We start from the raw sequence: 15,780 nt of genomic DNA on the forward strand, positions 1-15,780 counted from the left end.
CATGGGCGGTGGCCATGTTTACTCCAGGAACTAGCCAGTGCCAGGCCTGAATCAGTGAAAGTAAAAAAAAAAAACCTCTTTTCATCTTTCCTTTTGTTTTCTCTTCACCTCCTTTCATTATCCCGTCTTTCCCCTCACTTAACCTCTGTCTGGACCGACATAAATCCAGCCCAGAACACAAGAGATGTCCAATTATTGGTAATTTTCTACATCTATTTTCTTCTCCTCCTTCTTCGTCTTTGGTGGTACGGATGACAAATTGCAGACTTGCAGAGTAGATGAAGATGCTTCCAGGGAAAGAATGAAAAAAAAACAAAAAAAAAACGTCTTGTTGGCAGAATCAAACAGGAAAACATCATATCAGCCTGTAAAGACTCTGGAGCCTCAGTTCTCCATAATGCAACGCAGCTGGAAGACGTGTTTTGATTAAGTGTATTGGCATAAAAGTGAAGATCTGAACGGTTCAAACAAATGCTCCTGGGATCCACTATCACTGTCGTAAAAGAAGAAGCAAAAGACAAAGACAAAGATGGAGGTCTTCATCACAGCGCTGTGCAGATTAATGACATTTAAAATAAATGTTTGAAGGCTGTATTTTGTTTTAACTGCAGCGTAAAATATAAAACTCAAAACGCACACAAACAACCGCAGCTGCGTTCAAAAGCACTTCATAATGCGAATGATAAAAAATGAGGAGGTTGCAGAGGGGTGGTGGTGGTGGAGGGGGGTTATGAATCTAATAAATGCGGTCGGACACGTTACAAAGAAACATTCTTGAGTTACACAAGACCTCAGGCTTCGGACGCGTCCAACCGAACTGTAATTTTGGTTCTCAGCAGACGTGTAGACTCATATATTTGTCCATCGGCAGCTTCACAAAATTACAGCTCTCTCGCTCGCTCCCCCCCAACCCCCCCCCCCTCCTCTCTTCTACGACTCTGTGACTGTTTGGACGGTTCCACGGCGGCGCAGGATTTAATGACGACTGAGAACTTGTGTCCTCTGAAATATTATTTTCTCATGAGTCAGCACGGCGGCTTCTCGTCACTCCCTGTTTCTTTTTTTTTTCTTTTACTCTATACTCAGTTGAATAGTTGATAATCACATGCTTCGTGTTTTCTTTGGTTAATAACTATAGTTAGAGTGTGTTTTTTGTTCTCTCTCTCTCTCTCTTACATATGAACATGACGTCCTTATTGTTATAATGAGTAACACAGGGGTTTGGACTTTATTCACCAACCAGAGAGCGAACCAAAGTGCCATGTGGCTGCTGTTACACAGCTCATTGAACCTTTCAAGGTTATTATGATATATTATATAATAACGTATTATTATTAAAGAGTATTTCTATTTATTTATGTCGCCATTTAAACTCCTGGTTCTGACTTTTGTTTTTTCCTCCCATTGATGAACTGAGGCTCTTTTGTTTGTCCGCTCAGTCATAGTGACTGTTGCTGTTTATTATTAACGCACAAACTTCCTGTGCATCATTTTGTTTTTTCCCTGAGAAACAAAACGAACTGAAAGAAACTGAAGGGTTGAAGCTTTAATCACCTGGTGTTTCTGCTTCTGCTTGAGGAAAAGGATTACTTTGGGAAAAACATGGATATGAGGTTTTATCCAGGAACAGCTTTGATCTGACAGGAGGAATGTGTGAAAACAAAAAAAACGAAGAAAAAGAAGTGGACATCCCATCATCTCCTTCCCCCAGCAGCAGGGAAATGTTAAGATTATTTCAAAACTTGTGTCGCTCATGTGAAGTCAGAGAAATGTGAGTCAGGGCTGGTTGTTTCTGTGTCATTGTCGTTGTCGCTGTGATTGAATTTCCAGCGATGCAGAAAACTGGCTGTAAAACGACAGAGCAGATCGAGCTCGTGTGGATTTCTCACTCGTTTCCTCTGATTCACCGCTCCTCTACTTGGCTTCACTCTCTCTCTCTCTTTTTTCCTCTTTCTCATATTTCCCACCATCTTTCAGCCACTCCCGTCTCTTTCAACACTTCTTCTCGCCTGCCGTCTCGTCTTTGTGACGGAGTAACCCAAGACTTTCATATCCATTTTTAAAACGGTCTCTTCCCTCCGCCTGAACCCTCCTCCTCCTCCTCCTCTTCTTCCTCACTCCCTCCTTCCCTCTCATTCACCACCAGCTCATCTGGAGCCAGTGCTGCATGCCTACATATCTCTCAGACATGACCTACCCTCCTCCTCCTCCTGCTCCTCCTGTCCAACAGCGGGGGCAATTCACACTGTAATTATTCATCCAATATACTGAGGGCAGGTCACATACCAGCAGCTGACGTACGACCCCCAAACACAAACCGACTGCTATCTTGTCAGCTTAAATGGGAAATTAAAGAGGATGGATGAGCAGCGTGAGTCGCTCTGGCGGTTTACTTGTGGTTTTAATTCAGAGGAGCGATTTAACTTCAACTATTTACAAGACTGAGACACGCAGGTTTTTCCCCTTCTATCTGTGTCCACGACTCCACGACGTCACTGAAAAGTCAGGTTTAAAGAGGAACTATGTTGGATTTTTACCTTAATTAAACAGCTTCAGAGTCTGGTTAAATCAATGACTTGTAACTTGTTCCACCTAGCGTCTTGGCTGAAAACCAACCTAAGATCAGAGCCTCCGACCCGGTGTGCCAGCTCTCGTCTCTCTGGCACCACCACACAAACATAACGCGCCCCGTAACCCGTAATCTCTTGTTTATGACAGATAAGACTACACAAATATACACATGGTAAGATCGTAGATGATAAATAATGTCATGTACCGCTCTACTGATTGATTTCTCGTTAAAAACAAATGCAGAAGCTTCCTCCTTCAGCTGCTGTTAACATTAGCATGTTTCTCACAATCTCTGTTGTAAATTGTTTTCTTGTCTGTAACAACATCTATTGCACGTGAGGGATCCCTCCTCTGTTGCTCACCCTGAGGTTTCTCCGATTTTTCCCTGTTAAAAGGATTTTCCATGGAGTTTTTCCTCAGTCGATGTGAGGGTCTAAGGACAGAGGATGTTGTTATGATGCTATGTGAAGCCCTTTGAGACAAACTGTTTGTAAAAACGGGCTATACAAATAAAATTGCCTTGCCTTGCCTTGCCACATAACCAGGAGGAGGGTTAGCAAAACAGTGGAAAAGTGACTGGACTTGCAAAGTTCCCCTTTAACGTTGTTTTCACCATCTTGTATTTCACCTCCAATACAACAGATGAAACACAACTGGAGTTTTAAACAAGGTCACTGTGTAACTCTAACTTCTTTCTAATCTCAAAACTGCAAAAAACCTGCATCAGTTTAGATGATGGTTAAGAGATCAGAGTGTAAATACGTCTTGACTGAAAACCATGAAAAGCAGCAGCAGCATCTTTAGATTCCAATATATCAGTCAGTATAAATGTGACAGAGCTCTGCACAGTAAATACATCACCTCGAGCTGCTCCCGTTTCTCTGTTGTGTTAAATAACTTCTTCAATAGCTGATTTTGGGAGCGTTCGGGTGCAGGTGGTCGAGTGGGAGTTTTTTTTGTGTGTGTGTGTGTGTGTTGCTGCAGCTGTAGAGGAGCTGACCCCCTCTCCTCCCCGCCTGCTTTGCTCTGTGCTCTGAATACTACTTTATGTATCCTTAAATAAATTTACTGTCCCTGTGTGGACGAGCCACTGAACGCTGATGATATATGAGTGGACGAGGTTGGATGGATGCTACGGTGCAGGCTGTGGGGCGATGTGAGCGGCGGTGGTGGTGGTGATGGTGGTGGTGCTGCTTCATGCTAGAGTGCAAAAACTATAAAACACAAAATACAGAGCAGAGAAAAAGTTCCTCTCGGTCTTGAACGAGAAGCAGCGTTCGTACGTGTGTGCGTGTGTTTGTGTGACGGCTCCGGTTTCTCTGGTGCTGATTCTTATTTCCACTGGATCTGCAGGTCGACTGTGGTGTGGTTTGTGTGTGTGTGTGTCTGTGTGTGTCTGTGTGTGTGTGTTGCCCTAAAAGGAGACAGAGCTGCAGCAGCTCCACTTGGCCGTTGTCACTTCACTGAAAACCACAGTGTTCTCCATCTGAGAAGACCGGGGGTTCAGAGGTTGCCAGATTTGCTCTGCACTTTTCCAGTGCTCTGGCAACCCAAACTAACCATCTAATAGAAATGTGGGAAGCGACTGACATTTCAGTTTTTCCTTGGTTACCCCCCCACCTCCCCCCTCTCTCTCTTTCTCTCTCCTCCACCCCTCCCTAACCTCGCTCTGTGCTGTTAACTGTTTAGACAGATGATTTCCATTCTGCTATCTTGACAGAAACATGTTGCCGCTGCCTTCCCCCTAAAGGTCGATTCATCCGTCCTCACGTACTAAAAAAGATGATGCACCGACCGACCGACCGGCCTGATGAAGAAGAATAAAAAGGCAGGAGATAATTTTCCACTTCATGAAGTGGCAGAATGGATGATATCAACCTTTCAAAGTCCATTTTTAAAAAGGTCGCCCTCTGACTCGCTGTGTGCACACTGCAGGCCTCAATAGGAGCCAGTCGATCATTTAAACCGTCATAAAGCTGTCATCCGTCGCCGTGACTCCGCCGCCGCTGCGCCAGGAATAGAAACAATATGTGTTCCTGGACGAGCGGCAGAAAATGACCTGAGTCGTAAAAATCAGTCGAGTTTTTCATCTCAATTCGCTTAATGAGCCTCAGAGCAGAAACCGTGAGCTGCTGCTGCTGCTGCTGCTGCTGCTGCGACGACTGATCAGCCCCAGTGACTAACGCTCAAACATTTCCTGAAAAATCCAGCGTCATAATTCCCATCAGTCAATCCCGTACGGAAAATCTGAGGAGCGAGGTTAATGACGTCTCCGTTGTTGGTTTTTTTATGAACTCCACACCCAGATTTTTCTCATTTCAGAGCTGAAGTCTTTAGACCCAAACACCTGACATCACTTGAGGCAGTTTATCAGACTTCACGCAGCGCGACACAACTGTTTTCACATGTGCAACAACGTGCACCTCCGAATGCCTGCGTGCACACAGACTTTGATGTGTGAAATCACAGCAGGAGAGGAGGGGGGTTCGGTAAAGAGCTTGATCATGACTTGTTTTCCGTACCTGCTGATGTTGAGTGTGAGCTGCTGGGTGCACGTTTTGATCCTGTTCTGAGCCTCCATGTGCGTCATGGTCTCTGTGCTGTCACCGTTGATGGCCAGGATGGTGTCGCCCGGATACAGGTCGCCCAGGGCCGCCTTGCTGCCTGGTGTTACCTGAATAGCATTCAAACACACACACACACACGCACATACCAATCCAAGCACACCCAAGGAAGAAGAAAAGAAAGAGCTGTTATAAGTGGTGTCAAAGTGTCAGCGGGAGAGAAAGAGACAGAAAAAAAGAAAGAAAAGAGAATTAGTGAGGGAGGGAGGGAGTGTCGGCAGAGGCATAGAAGAGGCCAAATCCAACAAAAAGCAGCTCTCTTTTGATTTATGTCATGTCATGTCGCCTCGGGCAGATCCAGATCTCTGGGTTCACAATGTTCACAAGCCGACAGCAGCGACACTGGGAAGTGAGAGGCCACTCAAAGTGCTGAAGGTGCTGAAATATTCACAGAGAACTGGAACAGAAACAGTTTTTCCAAGTCATGATGTGGTCCTTTTTTTGAGATTCAGGAGAAAAAAACTCTCATTAGTTTGGCATCTGACACTTGACCCCTTAACAACAACTACAACAACCGTCTCTATGCAGCTGGTGGTTACGATCGATCTGCACGGCTTCGATTTGTGAAAAACACACGAACACGACGCTTTAATTTCTGCAGGATTACGGTTCAGCCACCGGACAGTGAGCAGGTTCCTGTCTGTGATCCTTCAGGCCTCTAACAGGCCGGTCTGTGGACGTCTGAGGGGAGGGGAAGGGCAGAGGGGGGGGGTCCCACTGGGTCTGTTTCACCTTCACAGACACACTAAGTAACATATGATAACAATTTTCCATTATTGCAGTGCACACACACACACAGATCTGCACATACGTCCCTGGTATTTCCAGACCTGGTCGTTTGGATCAGATCCTCCATCGCCCACAGTGAGAACAGTCACTGTCATGTGGCTGCAAGCTGCACAGGAAAATATCATCTTTACTACTCACACAAAGAGAGAAAGAAAAAGAAAGTAATGAAATGTGAACAATTGTCATCGTGTCTCCGGTCGTCTCTCCATGTGCTGTCAAGCTGTGACATGTATAACTTTTACTTTAACTGTATTTTTCCAGCTGTTAAATGTCTGGAGATTTGCTGCAGCTGGATTCAGTTGTGATTGTCACACAGTTTTTTTTTGTTTTTTTTGGGAGGAATTTAAATCATTAATCTGTGACAGACAAGCAGGGATCTTTAAACAGAGGAAGGATGTGTGAGGACGGCACCAGATTCACGGGCTAAAGATTATTTCATAAGTTAATTATTGATAATAACAGATCCAAATCCCTTGTTTTGTTTAACCAATAGATGATTAGACAAACAGACTGTAATTAATTGATGGATCTATTGATAAACAGGAAGAACGAACTGACACTTTCACATGTCAAAACTAAAAATAATGACCTGTATATTCATGAAAAAACACAGTAAAGAAGATTTGGGATCATTTTCCTGTTAATGAAGCCTCGTATGTCAAGAGCTGGTGATTCATCTTTATCCTGTCGCCCTGGTTTTTTTTTTAAAGCGGAGACCTCATTTATCTCCTGATGCCTGTTACACCCTGACACCTCCACATCGAGACGTACATTTGTTGTGTTTGGAGCGGCAGAAAGAAACTTTGAGTGGAAATAACACTTACCTCACTAAGAGGTATCGATAAGATAATCCAAGACAAGTTGAGACCATGCATAATGAACAAATAAAGAAAGTGAAGGAGGAGGAGGAGGAGGAGGAGGAAACAGGGGACGAGTGGTTTGAGGGCAAAGACTCACAAGTTCATGCTCCATGAAGCACTAACAGCCGAGTCGTGTGGTTCACATGTGGAATTTGTAATTTACAGCTTCTGACTGCCCCCAATGTCCCTGACTCAGTTCCGGTAAGCTCAGAGAGGTCAGAGGCATTATGGGAAGTGTGTGTGTGTGTGTGTGTGTGTGTGTGTGTGTGTGTGTGCGGGTAAGTGTGTGTGTGTCTCGGGGAAAGGAGACAAAAAAAGCATCTAAACACATTTAATCCATCAAGTTGTTTGTGACATAAATCACAGTTATATAATGACTGGGGTAAAGACTGAGACTATAAAAGGGGAAAGAGGAAGAATCTGTTGATAGACACTAAGTGGAGGGTGTGTGTGTGTGTGTGTGTGTGTCTTGGGCTGTGTCACAGTGGAGTGACGTAACATCACTTCAGCTTCAGGCCATGAATAGCAGTGCATGAATCACACACACACACTCACAAACATACACACACACACACACAGCGGTATGCCAAGTGACACAATGGCATGGCCGCGGTCGTCACCAGAGGACAAACATTCCCCAAATGTGAGGAGGGAGCAGAGCGAAGTGTTTCAGACACATCATCAAAATCTGATGTATTTATGTTGTGATGCAATAACGTCAAACTATAAAACTATAAAACTATTTTAAAAAAAGATGAAAGATGTGATTTTCTAATTATCACGCTTTGATTCCCAAACCAACATTTTCTTCTCTTTTATTTTTCAACCATATTTTTTTATTTTAACCACGATTTTCTCTTGTTGACTTACTCTGACACGAAAACTTCAGCTAATATAAATAAATAGATATAAGTCATAAATTATGAGTGACCCTAGTGTGTGTATGTGCAGCCAGTAAAGAGTTACTTAGTAGTTGTGAGCGTTATAAAGTGGTTTCTGGGCCTCTGTGGAGAGCAGAGAGAGACAATAAATTTAATAAATTGAGTGAAATTACCCCGTTTTGCTAAAAGTAGTAACATGGGATCACATGGTACAATGACTTCAATCCCATTTTCACCCAGTAAACCTACTTTCAGCTCCGCAGGCTGCACCAACAGAGGTTTGTTTTTACTATAAACTGAGAAAAAATGCATTGAAATGATGAAAAATACAGAAAATTAGATCATAGACAGATATCACATCAGTTACTGTGTGTGCACGCTGCTGCTGGTATGAGCAGGTTTTCTGTCACAGACACAGAAACTCGATGAACTGACTTTATCTACAGTATGTTATCTACCACACACACACACAAACACACACACACACACAGGTGGTGTCGATTGCACAAACAGCCGTGATGGAAGAGCAGCAGCTCCTCTGGTTGTTGGGTAATCCAAACAGTCCCATCACAAACAGTGACACAGTTAATTGCAAACAGACAGAGCGGTTAGCGTTAATGGCAGCCTCATGTCACACACACACACATCATGTGGCCCACTGAGGCCTGATGTGTGTGTGTGTTCACCACCGACACCAGGTGAAAAGAAGAAGCTGCATCGACACATTAAGTGGACTGTGACATCAGCCTCGGGGCAAAGTGTCCTGTCACGTCATCGCTGCTTCAGTCTGTGTGAACTGTCTGTTTTTATCTGAAGTCAGATCTAAACCATAAAAATGAAAGTGCCGATCTTCTTCAGTGCTTAGTGATAGAAACAAACAGGCCGTGTAAACACATGCAGCCAGGTATCTTGTATTTTTAGATTTGTCTCCTTATGTAGATCATGATACAATCAGAGCAGAGATCTTATTAACGTTCGTCCGAATGCTTTCTGTTTCTTTGCACTTGTCCATTATGTTGAGGAGCATGAAGGAGAAGAAGGAGAAGGAGCTCTGAGGTCACTTGTTTTACTCGGCTCTTTAGCCTGGTTAACACCAAACCACATCACAATCTGATTAGAGACTGGGTAAGGAGAAGGTGCAACCAATGGACTTAGATAAAAATGCCTCTGAACACAACTGGACAGACCTCAAACCAATCAGAGCAACAATCCAGACGACGTACTGTATGCAGAGCAACGCAAAACGTATAAAATGCTGATGTTATTCTTATTTTTATTCACTTTTTTAGTGACGTGGCTTATCTTTCGTCATCGTGTTAACACCAACTATGTAAAATAACCTGTTTGTGTTTGGTTTCACAGTTTTCAGGGAATTGGAAGTCGACCTCAACAATTTCTTCTCAAGAGAAATTAAAGAGGAACTACAGTATGCCAGATTTGTACGTTAATTAAACATTTTTGGTTTTGTTCCAGGGAGAATAGCGGCTCTCTGCCTTCCAACTAATGTCTCTTGGCCCATAAACCAACCATGCAAGATCAGAGCCTCCGACCCGGTGTCCTGGCAGCACTATCACACAAACACGCCACACAATCTGTGATGTGTGTGTTCATGACAGATAAGACAACACAAATGGATTGCTTTCTCATCGGCTTTGTTGAAAACAAATGCACATGGCCGGGCGCCGAAAAAGCAACCGGACTTGCATAGTTCTTGTTTAATCGCTGACAGGTTTGTCTAGCATTGATGCTTCCTGTTACTCTGCCACCTATAGGCCTGACCTGGTCATGACAGCCCTATTTATCCATATAGATGAAGATCTTCATGAGAACGATCTGGTGTGTACGATGTTATTATTGAAAAGCGAGGCCTTAGAGTCTCTTCTTCTGCACGTTGATTAGACGTTCCTGTGAGGAGAGTTCAGATGTCTCTATGGAGCCTAGGTTTCCGGCCTCTCCTCCTCTGGATATGAACAGTCAAACACACTTCCTCCTCTATTAGTAGTACACACTGTGTAATTTGTCACAGCGCTGAAAGGACATGTCAACGTGCAGATTAAAACTGTTCTAAATTTGACTGGAAATTAAAGGTTTTTCAGCTTCTCAGAGGAAATATTATAATTTAACAGAAACAAGCTGCTCCTCTAAATACCTCCTGATCTTTTGAATGTTGTTTTTTTTTTTTTTCCTCATGCATGAGTCGCTCCTCTGCCGGGACTGAGTCGCACGTCTCAGCAACACGGAGAATAATTCCTGGCAACGAGTCAGACGCCTTTGTTTGCTTGTTGGACCTGAGATAGGAACCATGGTTATGACCTTGGTGACGCTTCGGAGAGACGTTACACAGTCTGGGGTGTGAGGTTCTGACCGGTGTGTGATTATCACACTCAAACAAAGACACCTGAATGTGCCAAGAGCAATAAACAAGAGCGGAGATTGTGATTTAATATGTTAGGTTAGACTTTAATGAGAACACGGGGAAATGGGAGAGTCACTTGAGCCTGAATGCATTTTGTTCCGTGTACTGTACAATGACCACGTTGCGACTCATCAATGAGCGAGTAGAAGAAACCCCTGATTCACGCAGAGATTACTCGTCATCTGACAGGTTTTCACACCTCAGCTTCTACTGAAGACTTTCCCACATGTCGTCGTCCTGATGAATCAAGACCCCATGCTTTAGATACTTGGCAATCCTCGGCAACAAACGCGTCACAACAACAACAAGTTTGCGGTGATGCAAGCAGACGAGGATGATGAAAAGATGGGAAGCTCGAGGGGGAAACTCCATAACTCAAACCTCAGTCGATGATGACACAAGAGAAAATCTCGAGCCAAAGTGTAAGAAAGTGTGAGAACTTTTCTAGACTCTTAAAAAGACATCTATCTGAGCTTTTTCATGGTGCTCATGCAGCTCCAACAGTTACAGAAAGTCACTTTCATACACCAGATAACCAGATGAGCAGGAAAACGCTCAGCAACAACCCAAGGACTCTCATTGTTCCCTCTGTGCCGCACTGTTTCAGGAACTTCGCCGCTCCGCTGACAACAGGAAACTCTCGGAGAGCACCATCTGTTATCTTTTGCTCGGTGTGTTGTGGATATATAGCAGCTTGTAGCATCTGTAATTGCAGCCTGGAGAAAAGAGGCAGCCGGAGAAGCCGCCTGAAGCTGACTATAACGACCAGTAGTGTCTGAGAAACAACCCCGTGTGGCTTTAGGTCACATGTTCTGTCTGTGGTATGTGGCAGCCAGCTGCACAGATGTATGCTGGGAGATTGAAGGGCACAGGTCGTATGGCGTCTATAAGTCAGGCTGCTAATGAAGGCAGAAACCTTTATTTGCTCTTTATCTAAACACCCTTGTATAATCAGCATAAGAAACATGGAGCGATACGACCCGATACGGTCCGAGCCTCCGATAAATCCAACAGTAGAACTGATGACGAGGAATGTGATGATGATGATGATGCTACGTGACTCCCTCCATCACATTCACAATTTGTCAGGGTACGTCTTTACAACCAGTCTGGACAACCAACAATAACTCCTCAGATATTCATACATCTGTGTCGCTTTAAGACTTAACGACAGAAAATATGAAGCTTTAAATGCATAAAGAACATTTACAGCACTGATAAAGTATCAGTGAGACTGAGGTTGGACTTTGATTCCACTCAGATATGGCGGGAATCTTTATGAAGAAGACGTCTGTGATTCTTATCTTGTGTTGTGGAGGATGTCTTCAATTAGGCTAATATGTTACTTTTCTTTGTCCTGATGTGAATATTGTTGAGTCTAGGAGAGTTAAACATTATGAAAACATCCATATGGGCACGTTTCTTAGGTATCATAGACTAAAAATGTATCATATATTGAAATGAATCTTTGTTTCCAGGCGACAAAACTGATTTTTCGGCGCATTAAAAGCTATATCCTACATGTTTAACGTCGTCCCCTTAACAAAACTGACTTTAAACACTCCCTGGTTTTCTGTTTTCTTGCATTTGGGCAAAACAAGCACTTTTCTCAGAGGAAATTGGGAAATTGCGGCCTCTTTTCTCTAATCGTCCACACATGAAACAACTAATCCGACTCCAAACGCACCATGAACCGTCCACTCAGCAGGACGGACAACAAGCTGGACACTGATCTGTGTGGTTATTTACCCGACGCTCGGCTGTAAATTCCTGTCCACACAGGGACGACTGTTTGCCCGTTGGCAGTAGCGACAAGCGTCCTGCGTCGGCTTTTTATACCAAAAGTGCTTTTTACAGCCACTGCCGTATTCAACGCATCCTCTCTAAATGCTTGTGCAGTTACACAAGTGATTTTATACGTTTCACTCGTTCTCTCACATGCACATGCAGCCGTTTAACAACCTACCACTGCACACATGCTCACACACACAATCAGAGCAAATGTTTCCAGAGTCAAGTCGAGTCGACACGCCATCAACTGGCAGCGGTCCTAACGGGCTGGCAGGGGACTAATGGGCTCATCCTGGGACGTTATCACCTTGCAGCAAAGCACCAGCTGCTGCCATCAGAACTTGTTTTCTGGTATTTACAACTTTAAACTGGCTCCGAGTTCAGGTGTTTCATGACATTTACTTTTATACACGCAGAAAGATGTGAAGCAAAGGAGGGAGGGGAGCTGTCAATCACAACAAAGTGGAGGTTTGATTGTGTTGAGGTCGTGTCTTAAACCAGCATTTCCCTCTCTTGTGACTTCCCTCCCCCCCCACACACACAGAGTTACACCCTTCACACTGTTCTGGCCTGTTTGCAGCTTATGTGATATTAAAATGCCCCCTGAAGAGGCATTCAGGATCCTGCAGGACATAAAGTATCTGAAACACTCACGCAAAATCACACTCCACCACGTATCCTCCTCCATGCATCTCTTTCTCTTGTCACCGCTCAACACAACTGTAATTGCCGTCTTGGGCAACGCACTGCAGAGCAAAGAATGCAACACGTATATGATGAATAGTGAGTTTAGGAGATACTGAGCAGCCATGAATCACACCATACTTCAAACTCAGGAGTGCAACCAGCTCCCTGGAGATGAGGCGAGAGGAGAGAGGATTCCTTTCCCATCCACCCCCCCCTCTCCTTATACTTTTGGGATTTTTTTTCACTCACATAAACCATAATATGAGAGAGCGGGATAAAACAATTATCGAGTTTTTCCAATAAAACACATTTTAGTTCTGTCAGCTGATGTTTCAGAGCCTGTGACGTCAATCGGACACTGAGCTGCTCTGTAGTGGCTGGTAGAAAGCAACAACAACAAAAAAACTCCTTCAAGAGGTATTGTAATCCTGGGACTTTCTGCCAAAACACTGTGTGTATTTATGCCTCTGACATTACACATTTATCTAAATATGCTTGCATCTCAAAGACAGCTGTTTCCCTCTCTCTAATGCTCAAGCCAAGACTTCAGAATTAAGTCAAAACTCTTTTGCAGACAGGTGGTTTTTATTGCCACCTTCGCTACGTAACTGTCTGCAAAGTGAAACCCGTAATTAATCTCACTGATGCCATCATCATCATCATCATCATCATCGCGGTGTTACACAATGTTCACAATGCAAACGACTTCCTTCTCCGTGCATGCAGCGGTTTTCACATTGGCAGTCGAGCAAGTATGCACAGATCAAACCGATGGGAAATAGTGAGATTGACACCAAGACTCGGCTGCTGTGCTTAAAAAAAAAAAAACTTCAGGAAAGTCTCAGCTGCCCTGAAGCTGCAGTGCAGTATACACAGCTTTTTGACTTTAAACTTTAAACTTTAAACATGAGAGCTGTGAGTGAGGCCATAAGTGTAGATTTCCCCGTGTTTTTCCAATTCAGTTCTAGTGTCGGGTGAAATCTCTGCTGGAAACTCTAGACTAAGATACTAACTGGAACAAGAAGGTCAAGCGTGCAGCCAGAGAGACGTCCAGAGACGAGGCTTTGCCAACAATATCTGAGCCCCACCATCAAAACAAGACATTGATGTATCAGGAGTGAGGAGTGTGTCGATCCAATATGTGATTTCTGGATTGTTTTAGGGTTGAAAAATGCGTCTAACTTTTCACTGTCAGTTGGAGAAGGTGCCTGGTTAGCAGCCCTGCAGAGCTCCAGAGTCAAAGTATCTCTCTCTTCAGGATCCAACAGGTATAGGTTTAAAACCAGAGAGCACTTCAGGTGACCTTCCCAGTCAAGTCCTTAATCGGCCGCCGTAAATCTAAAAATTACACCTCTGCTCCGAGGAGCTCGGGCCCTGTAGTTAAAGGGGTCGGTTTGGGGGCTGGTCTGCCGGTGATACAGCTGAGCACAACACCTGGAATCCCTCAGCAGCACCAATGAGCTCTGATGAAAAACAAATGTCAGCACCCCCGCCTCCTAAACCCCCGCGCTCCTCCGCCAGCGCCGAGCCCTGCAGCAGGACCGGGCTGTGTTTACCCTGGCTGGGATAAACTATAGGCTACTGCCAGATCCACTGCCAGCACACTGACTCCTGACCCATATTCTGAGGGTCACGGAAGTTCACCGAGGTTTCAGGATGGTAGATAGATCCACCACTAACACCACCACCACAGCTGCTGCTTTAACTAGCCTACTGCTACCACTAACAAAATTAACAATAATTAAAGATCACATGCAATTACACATTAATATAATAACACCAATAATGCAATTTCCCCCTAATAGATTCCAGATAACTTCTCATTAAGCCCCATCTCGCTGACATGTGATCAAAAGCTGGAATAATAACTTTTTTAAATCACATTATTGATATAAATAACATCTCTAAATCAAAGGTTCATTTCCTTGTCATGCACCATACAGTATGTCCCGTTTGAAGGATCACTTTATTGATGTAATTTTATTAAAATTGGTTAAAAAACACACCATCATGTGGTTCAGCTCAGCACTTTTAACGATTAACATGACCTGGATGACTGAGAACCTACACACACACACTCATCACCACCATAGTGTTCAAACTAAAAGCCTCTTGACTGATGATCGGCCAATTGCAATGACTCACTGACTGAACAGCAGTGGCAACTTTGGCTGCCAGGAATTAGACGGCACCATCTGTCATCAAAAGCTCCTGTTCATACATTTATAATTACAGCTGCCGGGCGACCTCTTAGGCCTATTAAAAGATTAATTAATGAAGTAATTGGGCTTCAGTTCCAGGTAAGGCTGATGGCTCATCTCAGGCTTTCCGAATCATTAACTCTGGAAGTCACTCAAATAGTTGAAAACAGGTTCATCATCACGGATTCGTGTGTAGAAATAAGAAAATAATAAACTTTAGGAAGCAAGTTGCGCGGCTCAATGAATGAAAACACAACAAACACAGAGAGAGACAGAGAGAGAGGAGCGAGCACCCACCCTGGAGATGGTTAACGGTGTGCTGAAGTCCCGACCTCCCACCAGTCGAAAGCCCCAGGGAGAGGGTCCCTTTAGTGTCACGGTCTGGGTCATGGTTCGCTGTCCGGACGTCGAGCGCAGAGAGGCGGCTTTCTGAGCGAGGAGGAGGAGGAGAAAGTCCGCGGTTCGGTTGTGTGTGGTGGTGGTGGTGCTGCTGCTTATTATTGGATTCAACCAGGAAAAAAAAAAAGAGCCAGCAGCAAGCAGCAACGTGACCGGGAGAGAGCAGAGCAGAGCAGAGCAACACTCACTTCTCTGAGTCCTGTCTGTGCCCTGGCTGCAGCTGCTAGGCAACGCTGTCCCGACCGAGAAAACTTTCCTCCCCTCGCGAGTCAAGTTTAAATAACGAAGCCGCCTGTGACGTCGGATGACGGGCAGCGCTGAGTGGGAGGAGACGGAGCTGCTGCGCTGTCGGCGGCTCAGTCAGGAGTCACCACCACCATGCACAGTGAGTCCGCTACAGGTAATAACAACAAAAAATAGGCCTATTATTTATTTATATAGCACTTTTCAAGCAAATACCAAAGTTATTTACAGATAAAACATCACAGAAGAGGAATGAAAAAGAAAGAAAACCCCTTGTAAACCCCCCTCCCTTTGAAGTCATACAGTATTAACCTCCTA

General features: G+C 44.3%; 1 protein-coding gene across 1 annotated transcript in view; it reads right to left on the bottom strand.

The window, feature by feature from the left end:
* pdlim4 (PDZ and LIM domain 4) overlaps positions 1 to 15,416 on the bottom strand; it is a 47,530-nt gene extending 32,114 nt beyond the window's left edge. The window contains exons 1-2 of the mRNA XM_083987276.1: positions 15,118 to 15,416; positions 5,094 to 5,245 (exon numbers count right to left, since the gene is read on the bottom strand). Of these exons, the coding sequence (XP_083843402.1) occupies positions 5,094 to 5,245; positions 15,118 to 15,210 (245 nt within the window). The 5' untranslated portion in view covers positions 15,211 to 15,416. The remainder of the gene's footprint in view (positions 1 to 5,093; positions 5,246 to 15,117) is intronic.
* Positions 15,417 to 15,780: the final 364 nt, after the last annotated feature.

Source organism: Trachurus trachurus, assembly GCF_905171665.1.
Source record: "Trachurus trachurus genome assembly, chromosome: 14".
NCBI lineage: Eukaryota > Metazoa > Chordata > Actinopteri > Carangiformes > Carangidae > Trachurus > Trachurus trachurus.